The 16,188-nt window shown below is 36.2% G+C and overlaps 1 protein-coding gene across 1 annotated transcript; it reads right to left on the reverse strand.

Annotated features, from left to right (window-relative positions):
* Positions 1–567: 567 nt before the first annotated feature.
* On the reverse strand, positions 568–16,123 carry LRRCC1 (leucine rich repeat and coiled-coil centrosomal protein 1; the record flags this gene model as incomplete). Its single annotated transcript, XM_010136943.1, has 16 exons — positions 568–709; positions 906–1,114; positions 1,973–2,136; positions 3,119–3,293; positions 4,505–4,690; positions 5,712–5,913; positions 7,190–7,329; positions 9,627–9,831; positions 10,925–11,073; positions 11,411–11,597; positions 12,358–12,560; positions 13,284–13,493; positions 13,578–13,756; positions 14,544–14,711; positions 15,493–15,558; positions 15,901–16,123. Coding segments are annotated over 16 exons (2,808 nt in total), but the record flags the coding sequence as incomplete, so codon positions are not given.
* Positions 16,124–16,188: the final 65 nt, after the last annotated feature.

A 16,188-nucleotide genomic window follows, 5' to 3' on the forward strand; every position in this document is an offset into this window, starting at 1 on the left:
CGACATTAGTGAAGCACTGTGGCCTCTCTCATAAGCCTAAACACCAGCCAGAGTTGCTTGGCTTGACCTGTGATTTGCAACCAGTTTGTCCCATGCAGTCACGAGCTAGAAGGCCGACCAGCTCGTGCTCAAAGAAACCCTGCACAGACTGTGAGACAGTGCATCACGCGCACAAGCATCTTCACTGCTTGGCTCCAGCCAGCGTGATGACAGTAGAAGAGTCCCTGTCATGTAAGTGTGACATGGAGTTTCCTCTCAGAGGTAAACCAAGAGCACAGTGGTGGAATGGGCATACTAGGAAGGAATGAGTGTAGGCTCCAATTATTTTCAAAGAAAATAGCCAAAGAGTTTAAAGGACGAGCGCTATAACTGAATGCTAGTTCCGAAGTCAGTCACCTGTATAGCAAGAATTACCTCTACGCACACGGAGCAGTGTGAGCTGGGCTCTCTGGGTTCTTGAAAATGTCTTACGCATGTAAGACGTTTCACCATGTAATCAAACATTTCTGTGAACTTATTAACAGCGCAACTCTAACTGAGCAGTCACAAAATAAACTATTAAGGTGTTCACCTCTGAGTTTGAAGACTTCTATTTCTCTCTTCAATCAGCTTCTTCTCTTTGATATCAAAGTTCTCCTTCATTTGTTTAACCTGCACCTCCAGCTGGCTTAATAGCTCTCCTTTACCTTGCCACTTTTTTTTCAGCGCACTGAAAATAAAATGCACGTTTGCAATGAATGTACATACTACTTCTTAGGAAAGTGGGAAAGAAGTTTTCAATGCTTCCATTTTTCCACATTTCTGTGGGTTTGAGCAGCAAGCAAGTATGCTCTGAACACAGAATAACTTCAGAGCAGTGTTGCATACTATTGTGATCCCAAATAATCGTCAATTGTGTGTATCACCTGTGGGCATTCTTAATGTCATCAAGTTCTACTTCTTTTTCTTCTAACAGGTGCTTTAATTCTTCTTTTCTTTCATTTTGCCTTTCTAATTTTTCCATTAGCTCTTCACATTCAGCAGCTTTTTCATCCAACTGTACTTGCAAAAATTTCTGAGCTTCCAGTTTTTCTTCATGATGTTTTCTGATTTGTTTATCTTTTTCTTGTAAGCCCTTTAGAAGAGAAATGTTTTAGAATACATAAACTTCCTTAATTTTAACATTATTGTTACCCTTTAAAAGTATCTGATTAGTCTATGCTGGAATAAAGCAGAGATGCATACATGAAAATTTACTCTTCTACACATATTATTATATGAAAAATATTTAATAAACTGATAGTTAAATAATCTCCATCTGAAGGAAGTCAGAATTTAAAAAATCATCAAAACATAAATCTGAACTTGAAAGCAAGTTAAGAAAAAAGTTATTTAGAACTCTGATAAAACTTATTTTACATAGAATGTGAGCTCAGTGATTTGCCTATTATGTGACTATATAGTTTAAGGAGTAACACATCTAACCTCGACTAACATAACATGCTTTAAAACTTTGCTCTGATTAGTGAGCTAAAGTACATAGTAGCTCAGTTCTTAAAATACTGATTTACAGGAACAGAATACAGAAAAAAAAAATTCTACATTTTAATGACCTGCAGGACCTTAAATAGACCTGAAGGAAACTCCCCCCCCCGCCCCCACTTCTTTTCTTTTTACACCCAGAAAGAATTATGCTATGCTAGTTCTTCCTTTCTCAAAATTATTATAAAGAACAATTTGAAGCAAGGCAAGGAGGAGCAAGTCTTTACATAAATATGGTCCAATGAGAGATTGAGGTAGCATCTCCATACACCAAGTTAACGCGAGGCCGCCTTCTGCACTCAGTGAGGTCAGTTGCCACTGACAGCCTGACTGTGCTTTCTGCGTTGTAAACGAGGAGTGCAGAGCCAGCTGTCATTACAGCCTTGACAATAACTGTCACCGTAAGTCTTAATTTGAACTAAGCACACAAATTGTCAGAAATGGCACTTACTTCTTTTAGTCTCCTAATTGTTTCTGTCTGATCATCCACTATTTTGTTTTTAATTTTTATAGTATCACTGTCCTGTTCCTTTTGCTTTTTTAACATCTCAATTTCATTCGTTAACACTTCAATTTTGGCTTCCAGTTTTCCCCGATCTTGAGCAAGATGAGCTCCTAGATAAAACAGGATATTCACACTACAGCACTCATTTTACAGATGACTTCAAGATACATCATGTGGGGGAGGCAAAGGTAAGAACCACCTTAAATCCAGACATGACAGTTTTGCCCACTGGAAACACTGTATGGCTTCAATCAGTAGGTAGGTAACACTTAAGTGGAAACCGGCAACTGAAGTTCTGTATTTTATCCTTTGAAAACTTCTGATACAAGTCACAATAATTCTTACCGACCCAGCCAATCTTAAAGAATCCACAAGGTGGTGCCGAGTCACGTGAATCAGGGAAAAATGAAAAAGCCCAAGCTTTTTTCACCCAGTATTTATCACTTTTTTTTTTTTTAAAGATAAATACTGAAATTTTCACATTAGACTTACCTGTTAGGCAAATAGCATTACATAACACTATTTACAAATCCTTGTTTTCCCAGTTTTATGTTTAAAAGTTTTGTATAACATTATGGCGATTTGACATTTTGAGGAAATAGTTGCAAATACAGTTTATCTAACTCCCACAACTGCTGTTTTAGTGCCGGTATACTACGGAAGGTCTATTTTTGCACACAATCTTTACAGCTGAGTAAGATCAACAAGGCATCCAGAGAGACACTGTTTTAAAGATAAATACTGAAATTTTCACATTAGACTTACCTGTTAGGCAAACAGCATTACATAACACTATTTACAAATCCTTGTTTTCCCAGTTTCATGTTTAAAAGTTCTTTGTATAACATTATGGCGATTTGACATTTTGAGGAAATAGTTGCAAATACAGTTTATCTAACTCCCACAACTGCTGTTTTAGTGCCGGTATACTACAGAAGGTCTATTTTTGCACACAATCTTTACAGCTGAGTAAGATCAACAAGGCATCCAGAGAGACACTGTCGTGATTACAACTATTCTGGAGTGTTTAGTTAAAAGGTATGACATTGAACACCACCATTTTTTCTGCAAAAGAAAAACATATTATTTTACCCTGTTGTGCCAACTCCTGCCCCCATATTTTTCTTTCCATTTTTAGCCCATCAATCACAGATTCCTGGGCTGTCAGCTGGGAAATAAGTTTTGCATTTTCCTTTTTCAGAAGTTCAACTTGAACAGTGTTCTGTTTGTCCTTTTCCATAACAGTTTCAAGTTCTCCAGTTCGACACTATGAATGAACATTGAAAAAAGATGGTAAGATTCTTTAGAACAAGAATTCAAAATTTCAGATCAGTATAAGTGGTTAGGAAAGTAACACTTATATACAGCGAATTAAGTTAACTGAGGAATAGTCTGCTTGCATGCAAGGTTCTATCTGCATCTCTCCCAGTAATGAAACACAAACATTTGCTTCAAATAGACATGCTTCAGTCCCAGACAACTGTAAAGCTGATTTCTAAATAGCCACCTTAAATTATCAATGCCATTATAAAAACCTGTTTAGAATTATGAGGACAGAAGTCAGAAAAAGAGAAAGTCAAGTTAAGATGATAAAAAAACCAAAGAAAACAGAAGGTGGAATGAACTTCCTATGATAAAGATTTATCTTCAGTTAGGCACGCGACTTTTTGTTTTACAGACTACAGCTGTTTAATATAGCTATGTTTTAATTCTGTTTTTAGCAGCATCAGTGACTGGCAGAATCCTGTTCTGTAAGCAACACAATCTTTGGACACCAAAATAGCAACATGTAGGGAGGAGATCAGAAACAGCAGTGCAGGGGCAGTACGGCACAGAATTTTTAACACAGCGATGGACAGGGTACATCCACAGCCTGGGTCACACAACAGTTTAGAAGTTACATTCCTCAGCTTTTTAAGAATTATCTGTGGACAACACAGTACTATAATATATTACATTATGGTGATCAGTAGTTTAAGATAAAGCAACTGTGCTCACAGTATCTAACATTAAAATCAGATAATTAGTAGATAATGACTAATTCTACTAATTTTAGGCAACTCTCACAGATATTCAGCTCCTAATAACTATACTTGATTATTTGTTCCATTTCATTTTTACTTCATGTACAATGACCACCATTTAAAAAGGGTCAGGGCTATTAGTGTAGGCTTCTAAATTCCCATTGAGAGTCACCAGTTGATTATATACCAACTGCTAGAGATCACAAGGCAAAGGAGTGCGCTCCTGAAGACAGGAATGAGTCCAGATTTTGCTATGTGCCAGCAGTGTTTGTGAGAAATAGAAGTGCAAGATGAAAGAATAAAGGCTGATGAGGAGTACCAGGTTTGAATGCAACAAGAAACACGTATCTTTCAAGTCAATCTACCTTGTATGGAATTGTTACTTTTCTAGATAAAATATTACACACACACACAAAAAAAATCATATGTAGTAGAAATGTTTTGAAGCAAGTACCTTTAGGTTTGCTGTAGCTTCTTCATTTGATTTTGTTAATTCTGCAATCTTTGCTTTCTGTTCTTTCACTATACTTGTCAGGTCTTGGATCAGACTTGCCATCTCTTTTTCCTTTTGTTCAAACTCAAAGAGGGCTCGTTTATGTTCAGCTAGATCAGCAGCAACATTTTCAAAACCCTCTTTTACCTAAAGTTGTGTAAGATAAGTCTTGAAAAATGCTAACATTTGGAAAAAGTGTGTATACATACACACAAATGACATTTGAATTTCAAATAAAGAAAGTCATTAATGGTATATAAAATTAGTGAGTATCAGAAACTGGTTTTCTACCAGTTTGTTGGTGATGCTTCAAAATCTTGTTCTGCTCAGCTACAAATTAAAAAAACCCAAGCCCTTGAAAAAAATAATTCATGGGTGGATGGGAAGAAGAGAAGAAAAACTATAGCTTGGGAAATGAAAACATTGATTTAAATCTTGATTTAATCTCATTGATAAGATTAACATTAAAATCTGGAAAGAAGAAAGTAATTCTGTTTTTTTCCTTGCAAAAGAAAGATTTCAAGGTGAAAAACAATCTTTTCTTTCCCCTCTTATCTCATGTATCCAACTGATATAAAATGAAGAAAATCAAGTTTAAGTGAAGCATTTAAAAATTTATTTTGCTTAACATATAAAAACACGGTGAATACAAGCCATAGAATTAAGTTATATAAGAAATTTAGTAAAGCAAGGTTTGAAAATGGATTTCAAAATGTCTATCCAAAATTCAGTTTTGAAAAGTTAAATGACAGGGAACTTTATTATTAAATGCACTAAGATATATGTAACCATAACCTTATTGAAATGCCACGAGTGTTTCCACAATAATTTAATATATTCTAATAGAAGGCCAACGTCTTTTAAAATAAATTATTACCAGATAGGTTTCCTAATTTCTTTGATTAACTTTTACTTCTGAATAGAAAGGCTGGGTTTTTTGAGTGCTGACTTGGCATTTGGTGTCTATGTTCTAATCATTGATATTTCAAAGCTTACTACCAGCATTTTTTGATGAATCCTTGGAGCAAAGAACTTAAGGATCAAAAAAAAAGAAAAAACCCCAAACAACCAAACCCCCAAAACACCCCCCAACCCCAACACATTTAAAACACATTTAAGAGCACTACAACTCCACCTAGTTTGAGATTTAGTGTTCCTTTAGTCTTACCTCTTTAAACCTTTTTGCTTCAATCGTTAAAGCTAAACGAAATTCATCTTCTAACTCTCTGTACCTCTGGTTTAACGTATCAATTTTCTCTTGAAATTCTTTAACACGCTGTTCATGCCTCTGCTCCTCTTTTGCCACTTCTTTTGACAAAGCATCTTGAAATTCAGGTCCATTTAAAGAAACTCGGGTTTCAAGTTCTTTCCTGAAGTTACCAAACATGAGATGAGAACTGCAGTATTTCACAATGCCATTTCAATTAATTTCCTTAAGTCTATATTAAAACGGATAAAGTAAATAATAAATGGGATAAATTCCTTAGTTTTAAAGACATATTTCGGACTTCTATGACAACGGCCCCGGGATGAGGAAAAGCATGTTGACTACTATTAAAACACCCAAAGGAATAACCTTACTTTTTTATTTCAAACTTTGTAGAAGTCATTCAGTTGCTCTTTTGCTGTTAATGAGCATTTGTTTGCTTTGCTGCTAACAGAGATCTGGAAGAGACACTGGAATCGGGGAAAAGCACCACACACCCACTTTTCTAGTCACTCCATCCTCACCCAGCAACTGCTGCCTCTCACTCAGACCCAAAACTTGAAAAGCAGCAGCACTGGGTACCTAAAGGGTTCCAGGATAAGCCTCCTTCCTGTCTGGAAGCATCCCAATAGGAGACTGTAGTTGTATGTTAGTCTTGCCCGGTACTTTAAGACTATTCGGTTAATCTGCTATAAAGCACAAACACAAAACGTACCTGCTGGCCTTCACATTACATCTTTTGAAGATTTATGAGATAATAATTGCAAGTTTTTAAAAAGCAGCTATCAGATTCTTCCCACCTAAACTTGCAGTTATCTTGGCATCTGAATACATTTATCCTGGTAAAATTTAGCAAGTGTAACCAGCTTCTTTTATTAATAACCTCCCTCATATACTAGCATACCACACACCATGCGCTGCTTTAGTTTGTACACTATTTGATATTAGCTAATAAACAGGATAGAACTTCCATTCAAGTATTCTACAGAAAAAGGAAATTTTGAAAGGAAAGAGGAAAACAGCCAGGCAAGTCACCCATCCACCCTAAAGCAAGATACTGTAGAAGCTGACTTCTTTTTTTGGAGACTTTGTGTTTTGTAGTATATGCAGATTATCAGACAAATAATTCAAATGCAATTTTATTTTTTATTTTTAATTTTGATTAATTCCTGGATTAAAGATCAAATATTAAAATAAATAGTTCAGCCATATAATAAGACAAGAAACTATCAAATTAAAGGCTAGAAGAACACAGTTGCCTACATGGACTTATGAGTCGGGAATCAACTTCATTTTTAAAAAGACCATTTCTCCCATTAAAAAAAAAAAAAAAGAGCATCCAAACAAAAACATGCCCACACTCTGCAGAACACATTTAAAAGGAACTCATTTGCAACACTAGCATCTCTATTAACTTGTGAAAATAGAAGACCTCATACCTTTGCTCTTGCTCTCTTAATATAAGAAGTTCATGTAGCTGTTTTACCTTCTCCTTCTGTTGTCGAAAGGATATTCGAAGTAACTGTACTTCTCTTTCATTTGCTGATGCTCTAAGCTCTGCTTCTTGCACCTGTTTCATCTGTGTAGAATGCACAGAGGAACAAGATTTTCTGACAACTGTAATTTGTTCTTCTTGTCTTACACTAGGATATGAAGGAACAGGTCCTTTACTGGAGTTCTGTATGTGTCTGCCTGGGCCACTATTTATACAGCATGCTCCATGTGTTTTTCACAAAATTTTATGGAATTTTATTATATTTACTTTACCTAAGAAGGAACAGGTCCTTTATTGGAGTTCTGTATGTGTCTGCCTGGGCCACTATTTATACAGCATGCTCCATGTGTTTTTCACAAAATTTTATGGAATTTTATTATATTTACTTTACCTAACTCGTGTGAAAGAAAGAGGTTTTAGCTTAACTTACTACAACACAAAAAAGCAACTGTTACAAAGAACTAAGGACGTTCACTTAATTTATAAAGAACTTGAAAGTGTCCTGAAGAAGTGGATTAAGCTTATTGGCAGAATGATTTCCTTAGTTATTCTTGTACTGTAATACCTGTATTAGTTTCAAGCGAGACTTTTAGATGTATTAAATAGAATTTTTTTTAAATGCTCCAGCTAGAAAAATCTGTATCTTTCCAAGTTTTACAGTTTAAAGTTAATGAACAAGAGCTGCTTTCTAATGATGAGAAATGGAGACTCAGGATGAACACCAGGTGGCATACTCCACTTTTTCCATTTGATGCAAGCTTTTATGAATAATTCCATTTTATAATCATAAGCTTTTAACATACAATACTGTATTTTCAGACTCAGCAAGTATGAAAAAATTACATATGAAAAAATTTATACGAAGGGTTTTAATTACTCATGAAATGGTAATTCAGATTCAAGACTTCAGAAGGCTGCAAGTTAGAACATGTAACAGAAACAGCAGAAGTGATGTTAGTTATGTTAATGGAGATATTCTTACTCCTAATCATTACTTTTAGCATTCATCTCAATCCTTCTCTTAATCTTAGAGTTGATAAAATAGACTAAAGGTATAGTAAATCTGAACATTCAAAAAGAAAATTTAGTTTCTAGAGCATCCTGATTATTCTTGGAAACATGATTTAAAAAATTAAAGATACAGGATCTTAAAGACAGGAACAAAAGATCTTCCTTTAATAAAGTTTTGCAGTTAATAAAAATTATGTTACTACCATCAAAAGAGAAGATGTATTTCTACAAACTCATTAAAGGGTTAAAAACCTTGTATAAGGTACATCCTTTCTTATAGGAAAAGAAAGAAAAAAGAAACAAACACTCTCCTGTATATCACTAAATTTAGTACTTTTCCGAGTGACAAGCAGATACCTAATCTAAACTGAAGGTCACTTCTAGATCTGTAATAGCTCCAGGGTATTTATGGGTAAGGACGAAAATAAAAGAGCCAGTCAAGTGTCTAAACAGGAGCCTGAAGTGGAGGGTGGCTAATCCAGAACCTGAATGGCACTTGCAGTTTGGCTGTCAGTACCCTCCCCGATTCTGCTTCCTTTCAAAGTATCTGAGCAACAACGCATCCTAGAGCACCAAACTAGCAGTTCAGAGACTCTTCAGGATGGATGTATTACGATACGATTTCTGTAAGTGGATGCGTTCAGTGACGCAGGAATGGACTGATATAGGAAAATCATCAAACAATAGGAATAGATAGTGGAGGATGCAGCATTTGGCCACTGAAAATTCACCAATTAATTATTCATTCAGAAATAGTGGCAGTATCTGGTCCAGCACCTTGATCTTACATATTTGCGTACTGAACAGAGTGTCTCTGATATAGAAAGCATCATTATCTTCTCCAGCTGTGAAAACAAAACCAAAAATCCCAAGCCACCAACCACCCCTCCCCCTCTCCACCCACACCTCCCCACCCCCACCGTCAAAACAACCAGAATCTTTGATATAAGTTCTCAGCAATTACTGTTCTGGTTCACCAGTAAAAGCATCTAATTCTTCAGATCAGCCAAACAAACAGTTCCAGATTTCCATCCCACTAGTAAGAGCCTTACTGATTTCAACAACGTTTTAAAAAACTTGTCTTTGCTACTGCGTATTTTCAGAAGATACCAACTCTCAGTGTCACAAACACAGGACTTGTTCTCCTATATCTTAAGACCACATTGCCTGACATACTTCTGTTTATGAAAGATAAATTGACAATTAAAATGGATACTTGCTATTAACTACTACTATGTAGGAAAAAACCTCTACCTTTTATTGTGGAAAACTCTGACTTAAGGCTTGTAAAATCTAGCGTTTCCTAATATCTAGGACCACAGTAGCCATCCTGTGGCCATTGTGTTATTTACTTCATGAAAAATATTTACCTCTATTGTTCGTTGCTGCAATCTCTGTGTCTCCATCTTGCATAAAGTTTCTTCTAAAGCTTTCATGGCCTTCTGATGTTCTACTTCTTTATTTCTTGCCTGATTTAAATCATTAGTAAGTCTTTCAATTTCACCTTTCAACTGCTGGACATCTGCTTGCAGTCTTGCTTTAACATCTCTCTCTTTCAATACCAATTCCTTTAACCTGAGAATAAATGCAATAAGGTTTTATTACAAACATTGTAATATTTAGTTTGATGCCAAACACATTGAGAAAAAGACATTAGTAAGTGTTGTAGCACTGTACCTTGTTCTTTGCTGAGTGGTACTATTTACAGTACTGTAATGTAAAAATATTTTTAAAAATGTAAAATATTACTGAAGTCGGGTGTAGCATTAGTATATGGAGCTTCATTTTAAAAGAAACTAAGCTGGAAACAACCTCATAGATAGGTCTTGTAAGGAAATGACATTCCAGTAACATTTTGCTTTGTACAAATGTCAAATATAAAGTATCAATTAGTATATTAATAATTTTCTTCAGAAAACCTTGACAGATTCTTAAATATTCTAATGATTTTTGATATAAGATCTATCTCAAAAGCAAAGGAACATAATAAGCCACTTATGCAAGCTGTATAAAATAACGGTGGGAAACAAACCTAAAACAGAAAGAAATGGGGAAATGATCAGTCATGGATGGTACCTCAGGAAGCACACTTGGCTTGTTTCATCCTTACAAGAAAGAAAATGCGTCTGATAAATACAATGAAGTTAAGAAAAAGACAAACAAACCAGCCACTTCCAATCCTGGCTGACAACAAACAATGCTTTGTTAGAAGGGACAGCTTTTTTTTTGGAGGGGTGGGGGGGGAGATGCTGCCCAGAACTTACAAGGATGACGACAGCAGTCTACAGGAACATCTTTGATCAAGTGCACTGCGCAGGAAGTAAAGAATGCTGTATGTACAGGTGGTGAGGGAGAATGGGAAATGGAAGCTGAGGGTATGATGTGAGAGAGCTACTACAGCTTGAGCTGAAAGAAAAAGTTAGATTGCTTGGAAAGTGATGGCTAGAAATGGAGGTGACAAACTTTTGAGGCAAGAACAGGAATAAAGCTGCAGAAAGGATTTTCATCAGGCAACACAGAGAAATTCTAGCACTGCTTCTTGATGCATTACTTTCCAACACTGTTTAAAGCTGTTGTCATTTCTTAAGCCTGTAAATGGAATTGTCTTGAATAAAAAAAACCCCAAGCCAACCAAAACAACTCTTGTACTACAGCACTGTTTCCCTACCTGTCTGTGGTGTATACAGCCACACTCTGAATACTCTTTTCTTCTTTTGCATGTTTCTGTAGCTCTCTGACATGCTGTATTAATTTCTTCTCTGCTTGCTCTGCTTTCCACCTCCTTTCTTTCTCCTGATCCAGTTCTTGAATCAGCACCTTAACAAGAATGTGGTAAGCATCAACTTACTAGGAGACATTCAGAAGTAGCCAAAAATGACAAACAATGTTCATAATTGTAGAACAAAGTATTTTGTCTTTCTGGAATTCATGGATGACAAAGAAAAGTGCAAGCAACCAGGCCAAAACCCCCCATAAGAGTGAGATAAAATAAATTCTCTTCCAGCTGACACTACAAGAACTCCACTATTTTGATACTGTCTAGCCGCAATTATTCTTGTCACCTCCAGTTTTAAAGTTTCACCAGGAGACATATGCTTGGCTTCAGGTGAAGACATACTCATATTTAACTTGAAATGATGAAAAAAAACCATACTCGGTATGTTGATTCCTCTGTGGCATTTGAATTAATTTCTTCTACTTTCTCTCTATTGCTCTGTCTTCCAGTTAATATTCCAGCTTTTCTTCCCACTACTGCCAAGTCTCGATTATCCAGTGATGAACTGAGATTAGAGTCTCTCTGACTGGAGCATGGATGTTTTGAGGAACCCTTCTTCTCTTCCCTATAACAGCAGGATATCAAGGTATATTTAAGATTATGCAGAGTTTAAACAGTAACAGGGGATTCAGACACTTGTACAGGACAAAACTGTACAGTTGTGTGTAGACGCTGACTCTAAGCCATATAGAAAATAATTTGCAAACAGATCATAAATCAAACAGATAAATTCAAATTATTAGCTGTAAAAAAATACATAGTACTACTAGATGCTATCTGAAAAACATCTTACGGTCACATAGATGTGAAACAATTTCGTGGAAGCAGAGTAGCTGACTAGACTAATATATGCCAATTTATATCATCATCTATTCATCACTTCTGATATTTACTATATAAATCAAACCAATTACCATGGCATCCTCAGTTTCATCACAAAATATGGACAGTTATGTTTTTGACCATAATTCTAACACCATGAATTTTTTTTTTTAATGACTCAGTCATTCTGTCTGTGGAGAATTCTTCTGTCAGCACAATTTAAAACAAAGATGAAAATAAAAGCTATTAGAATTCTGAAAGTGTTTGTTTTGGAATCTTCAGTTCAATTTCCTTTTCACCTAAAGAGAGAAAATGCTCATACAGGGAAATGACTGAGTGAAGCCTCAGTAGCTAATAATTTTTAGAGCATTATTAAGAGAGCTGGTTCACCCAACCCACCACTTCCAGCAAGATAAAACCTAGCACTTTCAAGTCAAACTATGTTCACTCTGACAATATTCAGTTTCTCTCAGTTTGGCTCTATATGGCAAACACTGGGATACCTGTCAGTTATTTTGTCCTTAAGATGATTAGCATGGCACCTAGTAGACAAGGTAGTTCTACGGTAAGTAGGGATCTTGCTTCTTTTCACAACCTTTTTGTTGTTCTCTTTCCCACTCTCATTTTCACTCTCAGAAGTTGGATCTGTGTCTCTCTTAGCTTTGAGAACATTTGGAGCAGCTTCCCTTCTTGAGGTATCAGATACCTAAGAGTAAATTGAAGTTTTATCTATACATTTCAAAATTTCTAACACTTTTTCAGGTGCTATTTTTTAAAAATTTACACAAAATAATTTTGATATCAAAGTAAATAATTGCTTCCAAACAATCCCTTCCCTCCTTGCTGTTTTAAAGACAAACTCAACAGAACAGCAGAGAACACAGAGTTGTATCTTTTTGAAATAACTGGTTTGGTAAAATCCTTATGCATAGAAGCCTTGTGTAAAATGAAAAACAAATACAGCACTTAAAACCAAAAAAGCTTTGAAAACACGAGAGGTACACCATAAAGTATTACAAAATACACCTGACAAATGTATCAGACTACCCTAACCTATTAGCAAAATTAATTTTCACCAACTCTACAATCCAGATATTTTGCTGCATTTCATATTACACTGTGGTTCAGTTACTATACTGACGGCTTCAGGGTAAAAAACAGAACACAATAATATCAGATAGTTCTTCTAGTCCCATAAACTATGTTTTTTATTCAGTATGAAAGTTTTCATGATCCAAAGTGCAACCTTCAGTTTTAAAGACTTACTTTTATTTTATTCCCATTTTCTCAAAATTATTAAGATCACATTAGCACAAAGTCAGCACATACATACCAGCAGAAATGCCCTAGTCTGTACAAAGTATTTTGCATTATCAGAAGGTACAGCTCATTTTATCAAAGAAACTCTCTGCAGTCACAGGCAGTTTACCTTTTGCAGTATCTGTGAAATTTGATCTTCTATTTTTTTAATCCTCATCTCACTGTATATTTTATCAAGTTCTGCCTTCTCTGGTTCTGAAGATGAGACAAGGTCTGTAGAGGAGCTGATGGCACTTTGTACTGGTACTCTTGTACGCTGACGGAAGTGAGCTAACGCCTGGTCGATATGTGGTGTCATAACTGGTAAGGTAACATAGTTCTATCAAAAGGAAAGACAAACCTTGTCACATTAATGAGATGCATGCAATATAAAAATAAAATGTACAGATTTTAAAGTCAGTACACGCAAACTATGACCCCTGGATGAGGGGCACCCAGATGAAACAAAACAGCCCAAAATATCTTCTAAACACACCGAATCTGAACAATTTTCTTCTGCCGCGTCCACTGGTTCACCAGAAGTATTTCTTCCATCTAGAGTTCTTAGCTGGGGCAATGTCTGAAGAACAGTTTCTCTATAACCTTCAGGAAAAGACCACATTTAAATTGAAGTTTAATTGATGTCTAGAGTATATTAGGTTCCCTGTCATCTTAAATTATGCATTCCATTTTTCATAGGAAAAAAAATGAACAAACAAAAACTATACCAAAACAGGATGCTACAATTTAACTTTTCTAACCCCAAAACCTTCACCCAAACCAGCAGCTCCAGGCAACACAAGTGAAAGCGATGTATCCACAAACATTCCCCTAACTTGTCTTCATGCTGCCTAGTGAAACTTCTGCCTACTATTTTGATGCAAATGCCAATTACTGCAGAGCATCTTAGAGCCTGTCACTGCTTACTGAAGCTGTGGGAAAAGGAGGAAAGGCTAACAGAGCACATTACTGACCTTGTGGTCTCTGTCAGTAGAAGAGCATTTACTTCCTATGTCTGTGCTCTTTCTAGTTCAACAACTCTATGTACATTCTCCAAATTCTTTACCCACCCAACTTTTAATATTATTATTCCTTTCCTCCTATTTCTGCAATACTTTCTCTTCCCACCTCTCTTTGTCCCATCTTCCACCTTAACCTAAAATTACTCGTGAAAAGCTGAGCCATATCAATGAATACAACAAGTTACAATTTTGAGAATATGCCCAGGGAAAAAAAAATTACGGAAAACAAATTAGTTTTGATGGAATTTAGATTTCTGCAGGCTAGCCAGTTGATAAATGAACTTCCAAGCTTCAGAACCTGGCTCACAGCTTAAGGGAAATCACTGACCTAACGAGCACAAAGTATCTACCCAACGCGAGATCCGTACCTGCTGTGTGACAAACAGGATTGGCTTTTCCATTTTTTTCCAGTGTCAGATTAGTCAAAGAGCACAGCCCCTTCGTGCACTGAAGTAAATGATTAATATTGTTTACGCAGTTGCCGTGAAGGTCAATATGGCTAATCTTATGGTTGGTTCCATGAAGACACTGAAATCCTGAATATTTGATAAACACCACAAAACAATGATTTCTGCTATGATCCAAGACTGTAGGATTTACAAATGGCATCTTGTGGAAAACCATTCAGTAAATAACACATCATAACTGGAAATTATGTAACGGCTTTTGCTTCATATCCTTGTCTACATATATTAATTAACTACCGAACACTACCACACAGGACAACACTGAAGCTAGTTATGAGAGCTAACTTTAAGGAAACAGTTCAGATTCTGTGAGGAAGCCTGTAAAAATAAACAATTTGCTTGCAGTTCCTTTTTATAACTCAGTTCATTTACAAAATTGTTACCAATGTTCTTTTTAATTTGCTATTGCAAAATCCCTTGATTCCATAATTCTAAGATTTTAAGCTAACAATTGACCATTTCATCAAATAGATTTCTTTAGAAAAGAGCTTTGATATCACATCCAAAGTTGCATTTTTGTCCTAAAGAAAGGAAAGATACAAAACTTTTGGAAATGTCTTCCGAGACTATTGAATTTTCACTTTGGAAGTAAGTTTGAAATGTTTACTGTACTACTTTGTGAACAAGCTTGGCCTTGCCAAATACAGGAGAATAAATTCCATTTCAGAACAACTGTTGATGTTGGCAACTTGGAAGCTCAGAGGAGCAGAAATTACCACATTTAGTAGCGTTACTCAATCACCTGGCCGAACCACTAGAAACTGCTAAAAATACACTTGGTCAAGTTTTTAAAAAGTTGAAGTGAGGCAAATGCTTTTTATTGCACTACGCACACGACAAAGTCACTTACCAGAGAGATCGTGTATGCGATTATATGACAAATTCAGTGTAGTTAAATTAAAGAGTTTTTCCAGTCCTAAACAATATGAGAAAGAAAAAGATTTTCAGATGAATGCTCTGCTTTCATCAAATCAAAACTCGCAAAGTAAGCCTTTAAAAATAATAACTACACATTACGACAATAAACTGCACTCAAAATACAAAAATAAGTTTTTCCCTTCTGAATTAAGGAATTTTACTATGATAGAGCTTACTGAGACTATATAATCTTTTTCAAATTTACATAATAACATGGTTAGTAGTTCATACTAACTTTGTAGAACCTTAACCATACGCTTACTTTCCCGAAGCTAGCCTGAACACAACTCTTAGAAAAGGTTAACGAACTGTTTAATGGACAGAAATAACTACTGCAGACCCTCCACTTTCGTTAACAGGTTACAGGATAAGCTTAGGGTGCGCAGATTCGTCAGGGAACTCAACCCCTCGATCCGGCGAATTTGGTTTGATGACAGATCTAAATGCTGCAGGTTCCGGAGGCGGCTGAGCCCTTCGATTCTGGCGATGCGGTTACAGTGCACGTTGAGCGTGTGCAGGTCCGGGCTCAGGGAGACCTCCAGCAGGCTGCGGAGAAAAGGCACCTGCCATCAGCCAGGCAGCTCCATTCCCCGGGCGCTCCACCCAGCGCCGCCCTCGCCCCAGCGCC

This window comes from Buceros rhinoceros, unplaced genomic scaffold, assembly GCF_000710305.1.
Source record: "Buceros rhinoceros silvestris isolate BGI_N320 unplaced genomic scaffold, ASM71030v1 scaffold12140, whole genome shotgun sequence".
NCBI lineage: Eukaryota > Metazoa > Chordata > Aves > Bucerotiformes > Bucerotidae > Buceros > Buceros rhinoceros.